At 38.0% G+C, this 22,632-nt stretch overlaps 1 protein-coding gene across 4 annotated transcripts in view; it reads right to left on the bottom strand.

Annotated features, from left to right (window-relative positions):
• dnah12 (dynein axonemal heavy chain 12) overlaps positions 1 to 22,632 on the bottom strand; it is a 179,347-nt gene that overhangs the window by 22,346 nt on the left and 134,369 nt on the right. For all 4 annotated transcript variants that reach the window (XM_062969868.1, XM_062969870.1, XM_062969869.1 and 1 more), the window contains 12 exons: positions 19,541 to 19,688; positions 17,658 to 17,803; positions 16,089 to 16,303; positions 14,503 to 14,695; positions 11,911 to 12,103; positions 11,001 to 11,173; positions 10,555 to 10,695; positions 10,022 to 10,180; positions 8,695 to 8,839; positions 5,952 to 6,102; positions 4,883 to 5,136; positions 3,132 to 3,272 (listed from right to left, as the gene is read on the bottom strand). In XM_062969868.1, the coding sequence (XP_062825938.1) occupies positions 3,132 to 3,272; positions 4,883 to 5,136; positions 5,952 to 6,102; positions 8,695 to 8,839; positions 10,022 to 10,180; positions 10,555 to 10,695; positions 11,001 to 11,173; positions 11,911 to 12,103; positions 14,503 to 14,695; positions 16,089 to 16,303; positions 17,658 to 17,803; positions 19,541 to 19,688 (2,059 nt within the window). The remainder of the gene's footprint in view (positions 1 to 3,131; positions 3,273 to 4,882; positions 5,137 to 5,951; positions 6,103 to 8,694; positions 8,840 to 10,021; positions 10,181 to 10,554; positions 10,696 to 11,000; positions 11,174 to 11,910; positions 12,104 to 14,502; positions 14,696 to 16,088; positions 16,304 to 17,657; positions 17,804 to 19,540; positions 19,689 to 22,632) is intronic.

Raw genomic sequence — 22,632 nt, 5'->3', positions numbered from 1 at the left:
GGCCTGGCAAACGTGTGAGGAGGCTGGGCTGCCCCTCATGTATTGGACCCTCCACTGCCTGCCTTCCTCACCAGAATGTAGGAAAAAGAGGAAAGGAATTCAGAATTCAGAAAACATGGTGTAGTGGTTTGAATCTTGGGCTATGGCTCCGAACTTGAGGAAAGTCACACTGTCTTAGCCTTTTGAATTAATCTTGACCAGAAAACTCTGTAATAAGGTCACCTTAGGGTCTCCCTAAGTCTGAAATGACTTGAAGGAACACAAAGACAATCCTAATTAATCATTCATTATAACTTACCTAGAAATGAGGTGCTAAAAACCTATTTGTAGCCCCAAGTGGCTTACCTATCCAATTTCAGCCTGATATTACTCCCAAATTACGCAGACCTGAAATATAAGGTAGGTTCCTACACAACTGTATAATTAAATGGGACTGGTTTGGACAACAGAATGGGGAGGCATGATTCCTCCTGATCCATGTAGTTCCCCTGCACCTTCAAAGGCTGCTTCATAGGACTGGAATTTCCTGGGTTTGCCTAGCATGGAGAATTACACTTTGGAACAAAGAAAGTCCTATAGTGCTAGTGCATCGCCACAGTTGTGGGACAAGAGAAGGTCCTTACATTGATGGAAGAGGCGTGGACAAGGGAAAGCTCTCACACTTGGTTGCAGTGGTTGTAATATGTGGAGGACCAGAACCCCCACAGTTGGTAGCAACTGAGTGATAGGCAGAACCCTTACATCAACACATTTCCTGTAGTTTCATGTTCTTCGCCTCTGTCAAACTGCAGGAAAGGCTGCGGTTGACCAGTGGGGAGGGGAGAGAGGAGATACATAATTCAGATGAGGAAAAAACAACTGGTCTCAGTTTAGGGGAGGAGTGGGGAATAAAGATGCATTCACAGATTGAGTACATCTTCTTTGAAGCCTAGACCACTTTCATCTTAATCTAAACTGCCTCTCTGCCTGTTCTTCCCCACTGGTAGGCAGCAGTAGCAGTAGCAGTAGCAGTAGCAGTAGCAGCAGCAGCAGCAGCAGCAGCAGCAGCAGCAGCAGCAGCAGCAGCAGCAGCAGCAGTGACCACCACTCCTGCGGCTTCACAGTTCCCAGGGAAAGGAACTTTAGGAGAGGGTGCAAAGATTTAGAGACATAACCAAAAAGAGACATACATGTGCATAGCCCAAACAAATGGACCTATGTCACTCATCAGGATGTTGTCTAATATGTCAGTCTTTCCTTGTCAAATATACAAAGATGCTCATTTATGTGGGCTGTAACACCATGCAAGCTGAAGTGATGGCTACTGAAAATACCACCTTGATAGTAAATAAATACAAAGATTTAGTTAAAAGAAAGAGAATGAAGCCAGAAAAGAAAAGGCAAACAAGTGGTTAAATATTCACAGCAGAGAGAAGCCTTAAATGACCTAACCTAGGTTAGGCAGAGGCAGAGCTATAGTATGGGGACAGAAGCAGCAGCTACAACATTCATAGAATCATAGAATCATAGAATTGTAGAGTTGGAAGAGACCTCACAGGCCATCCTGTCCAACTCCCTGCAAGAAGCAGGAAAATCTCATTCAAAACACAAGATTTATCACATGGCCTGGGTAGGCAATAGGATTCAACCCTTTCTGGACTGCTCCTCATTCACAGGCAGAGAATGACATTCACTAACATATTATATGAGCCTAATGAGAAGCGTTACCATTCCTGTGATTGTATTTTTGGAATAACGTTGGGATTATATTATAATAAAAACTATCCTTGGATAATAATCCATCCTATCCTAATAAGAATAATCCTTTAAAGCCTGATGACTAGAAAGTCCACAAATTATTTGGTAGAGAGAAAATATAGCCTGATAGGAGAATATAAAAAAGGATGCTGTAAAAAGGATAGAATACATGCTTCACATATCATTGTAAAGCATGTAACAATAATCTCAGGCAAAACATAATAACAAAAGCTGGACAGTAGCACAAGGAGGAGAGGAAAAGGGGAGAAAACCCCAGATATTGAAAAGAATATTATCACAGGAAAAATGTCTCTTAAGAGGCAATGCGACAGTATAAGGGCCACTTCGATGATTATTCATCACAGCTGCAGAAGTAGTAGTAGTAATAATAATAATAATAATAATAATAATAATAATAATAATAATAATAAACTTTATTTCTATCCCGCTCCCTTTCCAAACTGGACTTGGGGCAGCTTACAAGAAGTAAAAACACAGTGCAAAACATAGATAATATCAAAAACCTAACAGAGAATAAACCATAATATAAAAATCAAAACAAAAATAAAAACGTAATACATAACAACAATGTCAAAAGATCCAACAGACTGACGTAACAATTACATAATAAAATAACACAAATTTAGAATTACTGCTGGATTTAAACACTACCAGAGGCAAAACCAGTTCAGGCCAGTTGGCACTGGTGTAGCTATAAACCACCATTTCAATAAATTATGATCAACCATTTTTGAATGACTGCTTCCACATCCAAGTTTTTTGTTCTTTCCTAAAAGAAGCTAGGGAGGGAGACTGTCTAATTTCTTTGGGGAGGGTATTCCAGAGCTGGGTTGCTACCACTGAGAAGGCCATTTCCCGCATTCCCACCAACCATACTTGTCAGGGTGGTAGGACCGTAAGAAGAAGGGCCTCCCCAGATGACCTTAGGGCCTGAGCGGGCTCATAGGGGAGACGTGGTCACGCAAATAGGCTGCACCTGAACTGTAAAGGGCTTTATAGGGCTACCTGCACTTTGAATTAGGCCCAGAAACTCACAGGCAGCCAGTGGAGCTGCTTTAACAGGGGAGTGGTGTGCTCCCTGTAGTCAGCTCCCATTAGAAACCTGGCTGTTGCTCTCTGCACTAATTTCAGTTTCCAAACTGTCTTCATAGGCAGCTCCATGTAGAGTGCATTGCAGTAATCCATCCAAGATTTTTCCAAAGACAAATGCTGTAAGAAATGTGTTGGTCCTGGAATAACTTTTCTTTTACCATCTGGATTTCCCCCATTTTTCTCTCCATTTAAGGCCACACTTTGGCTTACAACCTTTACAGTGGAGAACAATGTACAGCTTTAGATAAGTCAACGCATTAATTTTTTTGAAATGGAATTACCAGCTCCTTTCCACGGCATCCAGCAAAGAAGGCAGGATCAGAAAGAGGATCAGAGAGGTAGGACTGCAGCAGATTTAACCGAAGCCCTGTTGGAGGTTCATTAGTCATCTTTACACCATTTTGTAAAATGGTTACTGGAAACTAAACAAAACATGTATGACAAAATAACAGGATTAGGAGATTTCCATTCTGATTTACGAATTCATCCCTATTATTCAGCAAAGAAATGTGTTCACATTTTACATGTTCAGTACAAAATATAAAATATCATACCATGATGTTTAATATCTGTTTTTTTAAAATGTTTTCTTGTAAACATAACTTCCATATTTTGTTTTGGTGCCAAAATTGCCATGTTTTAAACACTGTCCAAAATTTAGTGACTGCACACATTTCTAAACAAATCTTGACAATCCCAGAGTAGTTATATGACTTTTATTGTTGTCTACTCAAATCTTTATAGTTAACAGATCTCAGTTAAAAATTTAAACAGTGAAAAAAAGAAACCACAGGCTGGATACCTGACCTGTTCATGTCAAACGTTTTGTCAAGTAACATCAAATTTATTACAATACACAATTGCAAATCCTGGCAGCTGGTTCCAAAAATTATGATATTCAATGATATTAAATACTACTGAGGTATCCAGGAGAAGTCAGGGCACACATTTGTGTCCATCTTTCTGAAGAAACCAGCCCATCACTGGGATCAAACCATATTCAAAGATATATTGAAAATAAATTTAGATTAGCAGTTTCATCTAGAGATTATAGTTGATCCACTGTCACAAACTCTGTAACCTTTCTTAAGCACAACAGTTTTAAAAATGGTCAATAATTTGTAATACTTAGATAGGTTCTTTTTCAAAATACATCTATTATACTCAATCCAAACAAGCTATGCTCCACATTTTCTATCAGAAAGATTTTACTATGGCCTGAATGGAATTAGATCCCTAGGATCACTAGGTAAGTCAGCTAAGGCCAACCTGTCTGAAGATGTGGCAGTCAGCCTATGAGACTTGCCCAGATGATGAGGTGGGTGGGTTAATTCTTCTAGGACACAAGTGTCAAATGTAGCCCATCATTTTAGGTAGCCTTCAATGCCAGGGCAACATAGTTACATTTATACGATCTTACAATTGCAATTGGCCCTCTGAAGATAACTATAAGGCTGATTTGGCCTGTTCTAGGAGATCATGTGGACCCAAGTTGTTTAAGGTGAAATCAGAACTTTGAAATCTGCCCAGAAATGGACTGGTAGACAATGTTTTATCAGGGATGTCATGTGGTCCTTGTCCCCAACTTTGGTCATCAGCCTGGTCACAGCATTTTGGACCAGCTGAAGCTTCCAAACAAATTCCAAAGGCAGTCTTACACACAGCATGTACGTATAAATGGGGTGTAATCAAGGCATCTGTCACTATAGACCAGGCATGGGCAAACTTTGGCCCTCCAGGTAGACTTCAACTCCCAGAAATCCCAGCCAGCTTACCAACTGTTAGTAATTATGGGAATTGAAGTCCAAAACACCTGGAGGGTCGAAGTTTGCCCATGCCTGCTATTGCCAGATCTGTCTTCTCAAGGAATAGGCACAATTGGCATGCTGATTTTTACACATCTGATCACAGCTGAAACCTGGCCATCAAGGGTTGATCTGGGTTCAGAATCTGGACTTGAATCTCAGCTTATAATAATACAATTATTACATTTCTGATTAAAGGATCTTTGGAACTAAAAACTAAAAAATACCTTGGGAGATGGATAACTCGTTAGCCAGAGTCTGAAAACAGGATGGCAATTATCACTGTTAAATTCTTCACAGATTTTCTCTAGCATCGGCATCCAGGAAACAGCAAGGTGGCAATTTTGTAAACAAACCCAGGCCCCTTCTTCCATTCCTTCTTTAATCATTTTTGCGGCTATTGGTCCTTGCCCTTGTCCCAGAGAGATGGACTGAAACTTGTTTCCAATCATGTTTTTGTCGTTTGCAAATTTCAGGAGGCCTGAAAGTAGAAAGTGAAATGTTTGAGTATTTCTTAGCTTTAAAAGCTAATAACAAAAGGGTAAACCTAAAATAACTCTGAAATTATTTTTTTATCGTGTCAGAAGCAATTTAAGAACATACTGCAAGTCGCTTCTGGTGTGAGAGAATTGGTCGTCTACAGAGACATTGCCCAGCTGACGCCCGGATATGTTAGCTGGGAGGCTTATCTCATGTCCCCGCAAACTGGAGCTGACCGACGGGAGCCCACCCGTTCATCTGAAATGATGAACGTTTTATTGATCAAAACAGACTATTTCCAATCAAAACTGAAACAAGGTATTGCCACTTTTTCTTTCTGAATCTTATATTGGTCAGCCTGAATTGCTTCTGATTGTAGCAACCTGAGGCCCACTTTCCATTACAAAATTATCGTATTAATTGTTATACTGCAAAATGAATTCTGTACATGAACATCACTGCAGTACATAAATTGCTTCATATTAAAATTTGTTTGGCAGCTTATGGATACCTTTTAAAAATTCATTTTGCAATATTTAATGAATAACGGTCAGCAATGTGTGTAAAATTTTAATCTACTGCAGAGAGAGGGGGAGGAAGGGCGGGGGGGGGAGGGAGGGAGAGGGACTGTGTACCTTGTTTATGGACATTTATTTTTAAAATCTGTAAAAATCTGAAAGGATAAGCAAAAGGAAAAATGTGAGACTCTCAAACACTTGACCAATTTGGAAGTGGACCTTGGCCCTGCAACAGTTGCCCATTTTTCTTTAAGAGAGAAAAGGAGAAGAGAAAATGTATTACTGTATATTGACTTACTAGCCATGGGATCTGCTCCAGGAGAAAGCACAAAGATCAGTGGAATTGTACAATTTGAATCTAAGTAGCTTTTTGTTAGGTCAAATGGTGGTGGCTCAACAAATTTTTTCCCAAGTTTGTCAGTCACAAAGGTGGTCATAGCTGGTGAAATCTGTTTTTTAAAAAAAATTGCATAAAATGAGATTTTCTTTTGAAACAGCATTTGTACTAAACCACTCTACTGGTAAATGTATATGTTTTTGTGAACAGGTTGAATTCACCTATATCATTTTTATTAATAGATATCTGTTTTTTTAAACACATTTCGAGAATATTTATGTATTTATCTACTAAATGTAAACCATAGGCAACTAGAAAATGCCTTTGGAGCAGTTTACAAATATAAAAACATGGCAAAACCTATACTATCACAACTAAAATAAATAACTCAGCAATTATAATAATAACAATTATTATTTGATACACAACAAGATTAGTACACAGCAAACAAGATCACTATGCTGGCTTTTGTATTGGATGGTAATTTTGTCAGCGCTGATTGTTTTTAAGTGCAGTCTAAGGTCTTTAGGCACTGCACTCTGTGTGCCGATCACCACTGGGATCACCTTGACTGGCTTGTGACAGTCTATTATTATTATTATTATTATTATTATTATTATTATTATTATTATTATTATTATTATTATTTATACTCTGCTTTTATTCTCTAAAAAAGAGACTCAAAGCAGTTTACAGTAAAACCAAAACAATCCAATTTAAAACTAAAAAGATAGGAACATTAAAACAGGTTTAAATATTAGCAGCATTAAAAATAAGCAGCACCCTTAAAACAAATTAAAAACCCATTCAAAGCTAAAACCACAGCACCCTCTGACTTGATCTTAAGGACAGCAGGGAAGGGGCCATTCTGACTTCCCTGGGCAGTAAAATCTAGGGGGAAATACTTTGTTTCCTACTTACCTAGCTGAGCAACAATTACAACTTTCCTGGAACCTAGAGCCTTAGTGGAGGGAAAGCTGTCCTAGTGCTACTTCTGTTCTGCAGTCATTTGCTTACAAAGATTATTTAAAGCTCAAAAACAGCTACTGTGCTAACACTGTGCTTCACGTTTAGATATGCCCATTCAGATATATCAAATCTGAGAACAATCAATTGGAAAAAATAGCATTAAACAGACCTAATTTGTATTGAAAAGCTATGAGAACCAAATTTGTATTATCTCTGAAGGACAACTTCCTCCAACATTAATCTGCTGAGCACCAGTGGCAGTTGGTGGTTGCAATGCCGGTCTACTCTAGATTTTAGTCTTAACTTTAAAGGAGCAATCCAAGGCCCTAAACCTATCCTTGAGATGGTTCAGCACCATTAATAGCCTCTTTAAGGTTGAGATTAAATCTCAGAGTGGATTCATGACTTCTTTGGCATTGGAGTCACCGGTGGTTTCTGCATTCAACAACTTGTTCCGTATTCCAATACCTTTAGAGGTATGGTTGTTGTGGACGCTGCAGTAGGCCCTTTCAGTTGTGGCACCCAGTTTATGGAACTCCCTCCCCAGAAAGGCTAGGATCACACCATTTACAGTGTTTAGATACAGATTTAGTCCTATGCCTCACAGACCCGCCGAAAACAATGACATTTTAAGCTAGTAATAATGACTGGTTTAAGCACCACTGATCCAGTGGCTCTGTTTTAAGTTTGACACGTTTTGATCCAAATTCTTTAACACTGATTTGTTCTGTTGTGTTAAAGTTTTATTTCCTCCCCTCAATTGTGTTTAGTTTAGCTTTCATGTCCTGTTTTATTGACATTCTATGGTCTTAGATTTTATGTGTTATTTTTAAATTCTGAATAGCAAATAGAAGGTGTAAAGTCAAAAAATGTAGGCCTCTTTTAAACAAATAAAAAATAACCATACAAATATAACAAATTGAAATTAGAAACAAAAGTTCAATATTCTAGCCTTATCTTCATAGGATGTATCTACACTGTAGTAATAATGCAGCATTACACCACTTTAACTGCCATGGCACAAGGCTATGAAGTCATGGAAGTTGTAGTTTGGTATAAGGCACCAACACTCATTGGCAGATAAGGTCAAAGGCATTATAAAACTACAACTTCCAGGATTCTACAGCATTGAGCCATGGTAATTAAAGTGGTGTCAAACTGCATTAAATTCATAGTGTGGAACCCACAGTAATCATTTTGTTCAAATCATTTTTAGTCATATGCTAAATTAAACTATACAATTTAATTCTTGGTGTAGAATTCCAGTGGAATTCTATTGTACTCACCTATAATATATATAGGGGGGAACTGCTTATACAACTGTCTACATTAGGGGTTCTCAAACGGTGTTCTATGGAGCCCTTAAGGCTCTGCAGGTGATAGTGAGGGGCTCCGTGATGCCATGTTGCTCTGGGGTTGAACCAGATGGCCCCAGAGGTGTTCCACTGAAATACTGTTATGTTTATGTTGGTTAAAATTGTTTGTCATTTAAAATACTGAATTGTTCTTTATTTCCTCCCCCCCCCCTTTTTTTTCTGCTCTGTGTGTATTAGTTCACACAAGCATTCTCCATCCACCACTGGCCTGGCCCATGCTTAATATACATACTATATATATGATATAATATATAAACAATTCTTGTGGTTCCACGAGAAACTTTTGCTTTAAAAAGGGCTCTGTGGCTGGAAAAGTTTGAGAACCCCTGTTCTACATAAATTGTGTTAATATATTTTACCTTATCAGGTCTTAGGCATCGGAGAATAATCATCTTTTTTATTTCATTCAGGCTTGTATTCCATGGTCTTGGTAAGACAACATTCTGGGGTTCTTTGCTGTCATAGATTTTGCGCCAGTCATCGGGTTGTGCAGTTACATGACTCCTAGAAAAGGTAAACTGGAAATATTAAAACTTCAGATTTCAACTGTTCTAGATTGCAGTTTTTTCTAATGGTAATTGTAGTTGAGCAGCAAACTGATTTACATTTAAAATGTCTGAAAGTCAAATATCTATGTTAAGCATTACTATTCCCAGGATACAACCTAATATATCATTTTTATAGTTGGTCAAAACGTTGCATTAGCTTAAGCATATAATTGTATATTGTTTATATTGTATGTACATTAACTATTTTTAATTAAACTGCAAGACTTCTATATAGAAAAGAACAAGTTACTTATCTGTAACTATTTTTTTAATAGTCATCTGGGAACTCACACAACTGGGTCTTGCACCTGCACAAACCTACTATCAGACCATTGCAAAGCTATGTAACCTATTGGCAGGAAACCCTCTTCCGAAGTAAATATCCTCTGAAAAATGTAACAAGGGCAGGATAAAATGGAGTGGAGAAAGGTTGTATGAATTTTACACATGACCACTTGCAGAACCACATATGAAAGCAATCTGTTCTTCCTCACGGTCTCACTAACTCAAACAAGCGGATTATTTAGCTATCTAACTTAATGGAACAGGAGAATACCATGCCAAAACAGAAAATAGGACAATACTTCCAAAGTATGCATAAACCTGAGCCTGAACAGCCAGCCTACAGTAAATAGTAAACGTAGACAAAATTTGCAAGGCCAGAAAGTGAAGGAACTGTTAAAAAAGGAAAACGGTAAAATACAATTGACATTGAGGGGTCCCGCCAAAGAAGCCGACTTGTCTAATTTTTAAAAATGATTTTATATGGCTTTAAATTGGTAATGTTTGTTAGGATAGAATATAGGATAGAATATTTAACTTTCACAAAGTTTTAAAATAATCATCATTGTTTTCAGTGAACTTTGTTTTAATTGATCTTGTGAGCTATCCTGGATTTCATACAGGGAGAAAAGGTGTGAAAGAAATTAAACATACAAACTTATACCTTAATATCATTATCTCTACAATCAATTTAGGAAAACACTGTAGAAACTCAATGGCTTGTTAGGTTTTCTCATTAAAACAAAGAATCAGCTGAACCTCACAGTATGAGGTTCAGCTGACATGAAGGCAAAAGTTCCACATGGAAGAAAACAAATGAGAATTGCAATGATGTTTTTTAAAGTATCTGTCATACTTCAGTCCTTTGAAAGCAGGCATATCACTTGCACGACATATTTCATCCCAGCTTTTATCCTGTATCCAAGATGGATCTGGATTCTTGTATTTGCTCTTAAGACCAACCCCTCCAGTTAATAAAAACATAAATTCTTGAAGCTCAATTTCTTTCTTGGCCCTATATTTAAAAGGAATAAAAATACACATTATTATTGTAGCCTGAGACAAAAATAAAACCCTCAATGATGTTCCATTTCCAGCTAGTCCATTTCCAGCTTGTTGATTTGGCTTTGATGGGCCGCATGTGGCCCTGGGCCTGGTTTGGGGTCCCCTGGACTAGATAAATGAGAGAGCAGGTAACATAGCTGGAGAGGCTATAGCACTTCTCTCTCCTGTGTAATTTGGTGTCATGCAACAGTTGGCTTAAACACAAATAGGAATGAGCTATCTGTGAACACAGTGATACTGCAGGTTTCTTAGCTATTATAATGTTCCAGCATAAAGGAACAGTTTCTTCTTTTATTAAAAGATTTCAGAAACACAGAGTCTTACATCAGGAGATTACAGCACAGTAAAAATGAAAACAGCAGTTTATCCTTCTCAAACAGGGAGCGGCAAACATTGCAATACAAGTTGTAGGTGAAATGGTCATTTAGATAACGTAGCCTTTTTTCCAAGATTTTAGATCGGTTGCTGTAGAAAAGAACAAATATACATTTAGAAAATGCATATTCAACATATAAAATATTGACCTAAATGTTCACTTTTTAACTTATGAAAATTTTATGATATGCAAATATTGGAACATAAAGTAAAGGAAGAAGTAGCGCTCAAGTTCCTTAATATTATTCAGGCATCACAAATACATCTACAACTGCAAATATCTGTAAACTCAAAAGATAAAACCAAAAATGTACACCCGTGAGAGCAGGCATTAATTAGCCTCTGTATGCTGAAATACAGCAAAAATCTAAAAACTGAATTTAGCAACTGCTTACCTGTCATGAATAGAGTTGATGTATAAGTTTACAAACCATGTGAGAGAATATTGGTACATAGGGTCAATATTAGCTAGATCAGCAATACTGAAGAACAACACAGAAGAATGTTTTGCAATTGGTCTGTAGCCCTCTCGAGACTGTGCTATTTGAATTTCAGTTTTTTCTGCAATCTAGAGAAAATACATTCCTTAGAAAAACAATTAAAACATGTATGCCTATAAGAATAATGAATATATCGGAGCAGAGTGATATATTGATGGTAAGCCTCTTTGAGTCTCCTTGTCGAGAAAAAAAGCAGGGTATAAATAAACATAAACATAATAATAATAACAACAACAAAAACAATAATCAATCAATCTTCCATTATATTTGGGTCCTGTAATATTGGAATACAGGCAAAGTTTGTAATATGTTTCTATACATTGAATAACTCTCTGCTTATTTGCTAGCATGATAAATCACAGAGACCAATTTCTCAATGAGTAAGATGGACAGAGCTAAGTATCTTATATCATCCAGTTATTCACACCCACTACTTCTGGTTCCTCTTCATCAAGATGTAAAGTTTTACTAAAAACCATCTTGCTCTGCTGTGTTGTTGCCCACTGAGGCACTTCTGCGTGACATCTATATAAACAATCTTTATTCTTCCTACATCAGGAATACAAAGTAGAAACTTTCAAATGTTTTGACTACAAAACCAGTGAAGAAAAGGGAAATCACTTTATTTGGGGTTGGTTTACTGATATTTTTGGTCATTCTGAAAGAAAAAAGAAATCACCTAGACAAAATGAGAGGCATGGGGCTTTGAGATGTCCAAGGACCAACTAAAGAGGACCTGGGGGCTGATACCCTACCAGAATTATGTTGGCTCTCAGACCCATTTACAAAAGAGTAAACTGCTTACTTGCTGTTTCTTTGTAATTTCATTGGACATTAATTTGGCTGAGTCCAAGATCATAATTGCAGATTCATCTTCCAATATATTTCCTTCGGAGGACTGTAGTGTTTCTAAAATTTTATTCTCTATATCTTTCAGTTGTTTCTTATTGGCAGCCGACTGAAGGATAAGAGCATTCCGTTCCTCCTCCAACTCTGGTCTAAAAAAAACACATACAGACATTATTACTTAATATGCTATGATTGTTGTAATATTTTAGGAGATTATGTATACACGTACTAATATCTATTTGAAGTGTTTCCAGTAAACAACTTTGCTGTCTTTTATGTTAGCAGTGTACATGTGTTCTGAAAACTCTTCTCTGATGTTAATTATAGAATTAAAGTTTTCACTAAACGATCATGCTTAACCTCATCAGTTTTCAAATAGATCATACAAACTTATCTTAGCTTTATATTCCTTCCAGGTGAAATTAAGTCTCAAATAGTCAGGCTGATAACTTGTTTTCCCTTTTTACAAACTGACATCTATGCTACTAGAGTCAAAATTAGCCTTATAAAGAAGAGTCTTTAGTGAATATTGTCAATATAATTACTCTAATTAGAGTCCTTACAATAATTCTTCTATGTAGATTTTAAGCAGAGGATTCTTACACAAAGAAAGAAGAAAAAGTCAAAGGAGGGTGATAAAATTCATCCCCACTCTTTCCTTTGAAGTTAGACAAATGAACAATGTTCAAATGGTCTCTAGGTCGTTACCCATGGTCACAGTCTCTTAAGTAATCACAGTTCTAAAAAAGGAATTTTAGAACAAAGTAAAAATAGTAAATAATAAAATAGTTACTTGTCTTTATGAGGTTATAGTATAAGAAGAGCGCTCTATACAATCATTAGCCTGGTGTAATTCCAAGTATGATGGTTGCCTGTTGGTTTTGGCAAGGTTAATTTGGAGGGTTGACATGATGGCAACAGTCTTGGACAGCAATGGCTCCCAAAGTAACCCATTTAAGGTGGAACCAGGTGTCAAGCAGGGATGTGTTATTGCCCCTACCTTATTTTCCATCTTCATCGCTATGATACTTCACCTTGTTGATGGGAAGCTTCCCACTGGGGTGGAAATCATCTATCGGACAGATGGCAAGCTATTTAACCTCAGCAGATTGAGAGCCAAAACCAAGGTCACCACAACATCTGTTATAGAACTCCAATATGCTGATGACAACGTAGTCTGTGCGCACTCAGAAGAAGACCTACAAGCCACTCTAAACACCTTCGCAGAAGCATACAAGAAGCTCGGCCTCTCACTGAACATCAAGAAAACCAAAGTGCTCTTCCAATAGGCACCAGCCAATCCCTCTGCAAAGCCAGGAATACAACTTAATGGTATAACATTAGAAAACGTTGACCATTTCTGCTACCTTGGCAGCCACCTCTCCACAAAAGTCAACATCGACACTGAAATACAACACTGCCTGAGCTCTGCGAGTGCAGCATTTTTCAGAATGAAGCAGAGAGTGTTTGATGATCGGGACATCCGTAGAGATACCAAGGTGCTTGTTTATAAAGCCATTGTCCTCCCAACCCTGCTCTACGCCTGCGAAACGTGGACGGTCTACAGACGTCACACTCAACTCCTGGAGCGTTTCCATCAGCGTTGCCTCAGAAAAATCCTGCAAATCTCTTGGGAAGACAGGCGGACAAATGTCAGCATGCTTGAGGAAGCAAAGACAACCAGCATTGAAGCGATGCTCCAATGCCATCAACTCCGCTGGACTGGCCACCTTGTCCGAATGCCCGATCACCGCCTCTCAAAGCAGTTGCTCTACTCTGAACTCAAGAACGGGAAACGTAATGTTGGTGGGCAGGAAAAAAGATTTAAAGATGGGCTTAAAGCCAACCTTAACATCTGTGGCATAGGAGAACTGGGAAGCCCTGGCCCTTGGGCGCGCTAATTGGAGGTCAGCTGTGACCAGCAGTGCTGCGGAGTTCGAAGAGGCACGAATGGAGGGCTTAAGGGAGAAATGTGCCAGGAGGAAGGAGCGTCAAGCCAACTCTGACTGGGACCGCCTTCCACCTGGAAACCGATGTCCTCACTGTGGGAGAACATGCAGATCAAGAATAGGTCTCTTCAGCCATCTACGGACACACCCCCAAACTCGAACTATGAGGGATTGCCTAAGCAAGAAAAAGTAATTCCAAGTGATCACAAAGGGGAGAGCATGGTGGTTTCAGCCAGCTGCCCTGGTGATCTTGAGGGCTCTTTCTGAGATTTCTTCCAACCTCACAACAGCGATTTATGGCTTGCAACAATCTCCTCCGATATCCCTTTACCAGGAGACATGTGTGGTAAAAGTTTTAAAACTTTTACTGCGACACAATCTGTCATTTCGCAGAACTCCAGCAGGAGCTCTAAGAAACGTGACTGATTTTTGAAGTGTCCCCAGAAGAACGGTCATATTATTCTTTTTTGCAAAATCTGTACCATACTGAAGGAGTACTTTTTCAAAATCGCAACTTCAGTAATTGATCTATTACATTCTGGGATGAAAGTTATTATTATTAGCTTCTAAAACTTCCTCTGGAAAATTTGAAAACTTACCTCTCCTTTGCAACAACAATACCTAGAAGTTGATCTTCAAGTCCTTCTGGGGTGATCATGAAATTCAGTAAAGAAACCTTTGTAGCTAGTTCAGGCAAATAATGTGGATTCCGTAGTTTGGTAGTAATAAAAAATTTGAAATCAGAAGAATATTCAATAATTGTTTCCCCAAGTCGAATACAATCCATGCCTCCTAGTGTTGAAAAGAGACATATATTGATGTACTTTCCCCCTAGGTACTCAAAACACCACTTTTGAAATCAAGAACCAGCAAATGTAGTGTTCAGTGAATTCAGCAATCTAATCATACAACACAGATTACGGCCTCTTTTGTCCCCACTATGGTTCACACACACAAGTACCCCCCTTGCATGATTACAAAACAAGTTCAGAATTGCATCCCTTCCCCCCCCCCCCCAAAAAAAAAACTATGTAGAAGAGCTAGAAGCAAGTTAAGATATTTTCAGAGAGAAATACTAGGCTTTTTAATTCAAGGGAGCTAAAACTAAAGATTATTAGTATTACTATTAGTATTATCATCATCTTCATTTATACCCCCACCTTTCTCCTGGTAGGAACTCAAGGCAGGTAACAATCCACACTAGACAAGTTTAAAAAGTGCAAGACAAAAGTTTAAAAAATTAAGTAGTAACAGTACACTAATAACAGTACACTGATAACTCATATTCTCCCAACCTCCCCCCAACTCCCCAACCTCCCCAGAGCCTGCCCCTTACACTTCCCCAAATGCCTGTTGGCAGAATAATGTCTTGACAATTCATTAAATTTTATACAGGAATTTAAGCATGTTAGATTACAATTGTTGAATGACCTGGTTGGGTTAATAAGAGCATAAGAGTTTAGGTGCTTAACATCTATTTTTGTTGTTATATGCCTTCAAATCATTTCCTATGTATGTATGTATGTATGTATGGTCCACAAAGGTTCCTACATGACATGATGGGTTTGGACCAAACTTGGCACACATACACTTTGTTATCTAATTTAAAATACTGGCAGGGCTTCAACTAAAAAAACCCATACATCTTTCAGGGCTCAGGCCCCAAAAAACAAATAACGAGATAAAAGACAGGTATGTACATATACATTAGCCTATACATTTTTATGGGTGGACAAAATGGAATGTTTGAATTCAGAGGGTTGCCAAAATACCCTAGGACTCAGGAAGACCAGGACCAGGCCATGGTAACCCAGTGAGTGGCCTTGGGCAAATTACACTTTCTCAGCTTCAGAGGAAGACACTGTTAAATTTCTGTGAACAATTCTTGCCAAGAAAACCCTGTGAAAGGTATATCTTAGGGTTGCCATAGGTGAGAAATGATTTGAAGTTACAAAAGAACAACAACAATGGCTTGTATACTTAAGTCTAACATACCACAAGACAGCACAAAATAAAAATGATGTCACAAAATAAAAAATCAAAATGCAATAAGGCTTTTTTTGTTTTACATTCATCTTTTAGGCAGCAGTGTTTCAAGGAGGAAATGTGAAAAGTATTAATTGATGCAATATATCATCCAACAAATATCCAAGCATACAATTAGGAGTTTATAAATTTCTTGTACCTTGTTTAAAGGTTTGTCTAAGCAACAGTGGTTCCAGTGAAGGGTCTATTTCTTCCCCAACATTTTCAAGCAGAAGTGGAGTTCCAAATTGAATGCAGTTTTCCAAAGTCCTCATGTAGTCTGTATCTGTGAATTTTATGACACTCAGTCTGTTCTCTTTTTCAGAATTTTTTATCCATTTATTTGCTTGGCCTTGGGGATCAATCATTAAAGGCCTAAAACACAATGGATTTGATATAAAAAAGTAAATGCACGATAATTAATAATACTCTGTTGTAGCTAATATTTAAAATAGGTACAGGTGGAAATCAAAGAGAATGTTACAAAGGAACTGACAGGATGGTTATTTGACTCAAGGTATGTCTGGATTCATAATCTTAATAATTGTTAAAGGCACAGTACCAGAATTAAAATACAGTGTGGTGCTGTAATCTGGGCAATTGATTATGACTCTAGGGGGCCAGAGTTCAAATCTCTGTTCAGTCTTCTCTCCCATCTCTCAGCTTTAGAGTATATGGTTTATTATGTTGTCATTTGTTACAAGGACTCCTTTAAAAATGAATTTTCATCTATTCATTTTTTAGCTTCCAGTTATGATGTTTGATTTTATATTATATCAACATTAATTTGATATCTGGCTTCCTGGACACATATATGGTCTAAGGTCTGCTCTCCATGGATCAGGAACCTCAATGGTAGTCAGGATACTGGACTCTCTTTGCTATGAAAAAAATATTGGATCCATTATTAACTAATAAAACCTACTTTTAATCCAATAATCATGTTGATTTAGGTAATGTATGAATCTCTTAAGGAGCCCCAGAGTTAATTCAATTCAGGTAAGAACATAACACTCCCTCATATCTCCAAGAAAAGAGTTTTGTCAGACACAGGAGACTGAGGAAGAATAGCTCAAAATGGCTTCCCTCTCAATTTTAATATTAGATTCCTCTGCCTTCTATAGGATCAGAAAGACTTGCATGTATAGCAAGTTTTCTTTTTGTGGGAAGGTGCAATCCCCGAGCTGCACGCAACTCCGCAAACTCCTTGTTGCTCCACTGCACCCAAATGCTGATACTAAGCAGTATATAAGTACAGTTTCTTCTCTCAGAAAATCTACTTATGTTTACTAAGGCCAGATGATCTCCTCACTTTTGTTTGTTTGTTTTTACCCAATAATTTGTCATCTTCTTCTCAGTATTTCTGAAAAATTCTGCAAGCCCGTCTTCAACACAAAATACTCTTTCCTGCTCTACAAATTGGCATACAGTTTGTTCAAGAATAAGATATCTACTTTACTCATGGAAAATGATCATATTTATTTAATACACATCATGTCAAATATCCTAAGGAAAAGAAAAAATATCTTTCTAGACTCAAGAAGCACTTAAACCAATATATAAGCCTTTGTAAATACAATTTGGACCATCTTTTTAAAATGCAGGCAATAAGGAATAATTGTACAGAAAAACAAAAGTGATCAATAATCTAAAACAATTATACATAGCAATTAATCTTGAAAGTTGATTTTTGTTTAATTTAGCAAACCAAAAGATTTCTGTTACCTACCAACGTCTAGAATTGTTAACAATCACACCATTGTCTATAGAAAACTGGTCTGTTGGAAGGCCTGCAATATTCCAGGCTCTGATTTTTATTGGATCACCAAGTGTCTTACTCAGAGAGAAGGTCTCAGAACAAGGGATATTCTTCTCCTACAGGAAAAGATAAACCTTTAGATTTTTTAATGTCAAATATTTATAAGTCAAGTCTTTAAAAAACCAATTAAGAAATTGCAAAGCACCTCAATTCTAGTAGCGTATTCTGCCTATTGGAGCCCCCAGTGGCGCAGTGGATTAAACCACTGACTGCTGATCTTGCTGACCAAAAGCTCGGCAGTTCGAATCTGGGGAGCGAGATGAGCTCCCACTGTTAACCCCAGCTTCTGCCAAACTAGCAGTTTGAAAGCATGCAAATGTGAGTAGATCAATAGGTACTGCTCTGGTGGGAAGATAATGGGGCTCCATGTAGCCATGCTGGTCACATGACCTTGGAGGTGTCTACGGACAATGCCGGCTCTTCGGCTTAGAAATGGAGATGAACACCAACCACCAGAGTCGGTCACAACTAGACTTAATGTCAGGGGAAAACCTTTACCTTTTATTCTGGCTATTAGGTTTTTGAGTCTATTTCTTGAGTAGGGATAGCTATTTATAAGGTTCTGTTTTGTCCAAATCACAATTTGAATAACACAGTCCAACCCAAGAAGTACTGTGTTGTTCTATGGCTGACACAAGTGCTGCAAAAGTGGGAATGTCTTAGAACATCCTAATTGCTGCTTGTCATATGGTACCTGGAAGAGCCTCCTGAGATTGTTGTGCTTTATTTAAGCAGTTACAAAAATAAAGCGCATGTTTCACATATCAATTTTCAAGATATAGGAAGCAGAAAACAATTTTGAAATGTTCATCATATATAACCTTGAGTCTTTCCTAGTAATAACTGTTGGACATGTTCATGTGCAATTGAAGCAGCAACAAAGTCAGATGAATGATAAAAGTCAATAAAAGAATACCTAGCTGAAAAGGTGTGTCTGTCTGGTCATCATCATATTTCAAAGCCAAGATGATAATTTTTCCATGAAGGTATTACCCCAAAGGTGTTTAATCCAATATTCTATTAAGAAGAAGCTCTGAGTTTTCTACTTCAAAGCTATTTCAAGCCTTATGGCTAAACCCAAAATACTAATTACAGTAGAGTCTCATTTATCGAACACTCACTTATCCAACATTCTGGATTATCCAACGCATTTTTGTAGTCAATGTTTTCAATATATCATGATATTTTGGTGCTAAATTCGTAAATACAGTAATTACTACATAGCATTACTGCGTACTGAACTACTTTTTCTGACAAATTTGTTGTATAACATGATGTTTTGGTGCTTAATTTGTAAAATCATAACCTAATTTGATGTTTAATAGGCTTCTCCTTAATCTCTCCTTATAATCCAACATATTCGCTTATCCAACGTTCTGCTGGCCCGTTTATGTTGAATAAGTGAGACTCTACTGTACTTTTTCTGTCAAATTTGTTATATAACATGATGTTTTGGTGCTTAATTTGTAAAATCATAACCTAATTTGATGTGTAATAGACTTTTCCTTAATCCCTCCTTATTATCCAACATATTTGCTTATCCAACATTCTGCTGGCCCGTTTATGTTGGATAAGTGAGACTCTACTGTAGTTCTTTATGCTATAGTGAGCTGTACTAATTATCAAATAAAAACGGTAGTCCAATTTTAGGGTGAATGTTAACTGTTATTTTTCTTTATAATAGTTCATGCTACAAATAATAAATAATTAAAAATATTTCTCAGGGCTATCTTTTTGCCAACAAGGTCTTCCTTTTGGAAGACATTAAAAACAATGATTTAAAGTAATACTACCTTACAAAGTTTGCTCCAGTTTTGAGAACACTCTTGTCGGAAACCAGCTGTAAATGCTCCCAGATACGCAATCACTCCTGCTGATACCAAGACATCTCCTGTCAAATTATCATAGGTGTTTTGTAGATCGTTTGCAGCATTAGACCATCTAAGAAAAACACAGCACAAAGGCAAGAGCCTTTTCAGCAACAGCACTCCAATTATGGAAAGTTTAGCCAAGGAGGTGTAACTAATACCATCACTATGATCTTATCTTGCTAGATGAAGACCATTATGTTCATCTACCTATTTAAGTGGAATGGTTGCTTATTTTAACTGCAGTTTTTTAATTGGTTATCTATAAACTTACACAAATGTGATATACTGTACCGGTGCAGTGCATCGTTCCGTACCTTTTAAAACTTTTATGTATACATTTTGGCAGTAGCCCATTCTCTGATCTATGTGACCAACCCAATTCTTGCTCAAACCTATAGTTTCCTGGATGCTGAAGCAGCAGCCAAGGGGAGAAAGACACACAGTTGGGAAGAAGGGCGGGTGTTGTGTGAGCTCACAGATGATTACATGAAGAACTAAGGCTATGATTAAGTAGCTGTTCTGAAATGTTCTCCAGTGCACACCTTTCAGAAAGAAAGTGAAGTGGAGATGGCTCTGGTGGGAGTGGCTGTAGATACACACCGGTGGGTCTTGTTTTGCAAGCTCATAGGTCATGTGGATGGTGGAGGTGAAGCATTTTGAAGGAAGCTGAAATGAGATAAGATGACCTTATAGAGTAGCAGATAAAGACTCTCTGGGATTTTTTAAGGGTAGCAGCCCTGTCAATATAGAAGGCTAGCAATTGTCAAGATAGTGGAGGATACACTCAAAGTCTGAGCTAAGATTCTGCATAAATGTCCTGGTTCAAATTTAGAGCAGACATCTTCAGGTAGAAAGGAAATGTCCATACTAAAGACTGGTATGTCCTTGTGGAATTTCAGGTAAGGTGGGTTCACACAAAGGGCACACAGCTCTTCAGCTCTCTGGCAGATGTTACTGCCACTAGAAATATCATTTTTTACATAAGACAGACAGATACCATTGGTTCAAAGGGTGTCTTGAAGAAATGAGAAAGGTCTAGCTACAAGCTCCACTGCAGAATTGGAGCCAAGACTGTAGGGTGAAGTTTCTTTGTAGCTTGTTCAAAACCATTTAATTAATGAGTTTTGGAAGCAAGAAGGCTTGCCTGTCATGTTGCCAGGATGAAGTTTCCATTTGGGGCAAGACACTAGTATCATGCTGATAGGATCTGCTAAAATGTTCTCCTTTCTTTCCAAATGGAGCATGAAGATGTTGATACACCAGTCCCACATACTGAACATAAGGTGGAGCAGGGTGTTCAATTTCATTCTGCTAGTTTGTTCACAACCATGGTTTTCCCACAAACAACATCCTGAGAGCATTGATGTGGAGAATGCTATCTTCAGGTGTCTGACTTTCCCTCACAGACAAAACTTCCATATGAGCTCCTCATCCCTCCACTGATTGGTAGTGACTACTACTGTGGGCTGCAAGGAATGGCATACTGATTTGCATGTTCCTGGGATTGATCCATCATGCCAGGGATTGATGAACATTCCTCAGTATTGTAAGATGAAGATGGGGAGAGTCAATGAGTGGATCAAATTGAATCAGAAACCAAGTCTGCAGTGGACACATCCTAAGCCTCATGGAGTCACTTATGATTCCAGATGAGACGTGTTAAAATTGACAGCTAGTGACTTGAGGAGGCAGAGTGTGAGATTAATATTACTGAAGAGATGGGGTCATGAATGGGCAACACTGATTTATTGTGGCTTGTTAGTGAGCCATCTCCTCAATATTGTTCTCTCTTCCTTGAATGTAGGGGAACACAAGACCTTGCTGACTGAGTCAAGCTGCCACCAATGCAATGCACTTAATGAAGACTCAAGAAGGAAGGATGGAAACATGATAGGCACTTTGTCCCACAGTAGAATAAAGAAGATACCTGCAGATATCAGAAGATAGCAGATTGTGATATGAAAGTATGTGTCCTTCAAATCCAATGTCACAACCCAATCTCCTTCTTGCAACAGGTTGGATCAATGAGAGAAGTGATTAACAAGAGGTTGGATGGACAGTTCTGAAGTAAGTGCCAGCAAAAATAGCAATTTGGCCTGGCAGCTTTCTACATCCTTCACTTTTTTCTTCTTCTTATACCACCTTTTCTCAGTTCTACACTTAAAAGCTGACATGGAGACCTGATGTCAATTGAATACAGGATCAAGTCTTTGTACTGACAGATTGGTATGTTTTTTTTCCGTGTCAGGAGCGACTTGAGAAACTGCAAGTCACTTCTGGTGTGAGAGAATTGGCCATCTGCAAGGATGTTGCCCAGGGACGCCCGGATGTTTTGATGTTTTTACCATCCTTGTGGGAGGCTTCTCTCATGTCCCCACATGGAGCTGAAGCTGATAGAGGGAGCTCATCCGCGCTGTCCTTGGGTTAGATTAGAACCTGGCAATCTTCAGGTCAGCAACCCAACCTTCAAGTCTGGTATGGTACACAAGGTGTTTTGGACAATGAAGTTGGAAGCAGGACACTGGGAGGACACTTAGAGTTGGCCTCAGGTAAAAAAGCCAGAGAAGCATCCAAAAGGGAAAGAAATATCTGACTTCATTTGATGATAATGATGCAGAAGATAAAAAGGAACTGAGGGTTTGATCAGGAATCAGGTTGGTCACATGGACCAGGGTGACATAAATGTCCTGAATACTAGCCTGCAAGTGCCTGATAAAGAAGGTGGTTAGTGTGTAGATGTTGAGCAGTTCATCTCGAAATTGGTGTGTAGATGTTGACAGTTAATCTGGAATTTGTATCAGAACACCAGGTACATGAGAAAGGATAAAGTAAACACAGTAGTCCAAAACATAGCCAGAAACTCAAGGCATCTTAACAATAAATATAAAATGATGTGAATATATTAAATTACAAAAATATTAAAAACAATTAAATCATTTATGTCATTAAATCCATTAAACATCAAAATATTTAAAACGCATTACAACTTTAAAAACTTAAAATCCACCTCCACT

This window comes from Anolis carolinensis, chromosome 2 (genome assembly GCF_035594765.1).
Source record: "Anolis carolinensis isolate JA03-04 chromosome 2, rAnoCar3.1.pri, whole genome shotgun sequence".
In the NCBI taxonomy this organism is placed as follows: domain Eukaryota; kingdom Metazoa; phylum Chordata; class Lepidosauria; order Squamata; family Dactyloidae; genus Anolis; species Anolis carolinensis.
This window is presented reverse-complemented; position numbering and strand designations above follow the sequence as displayed.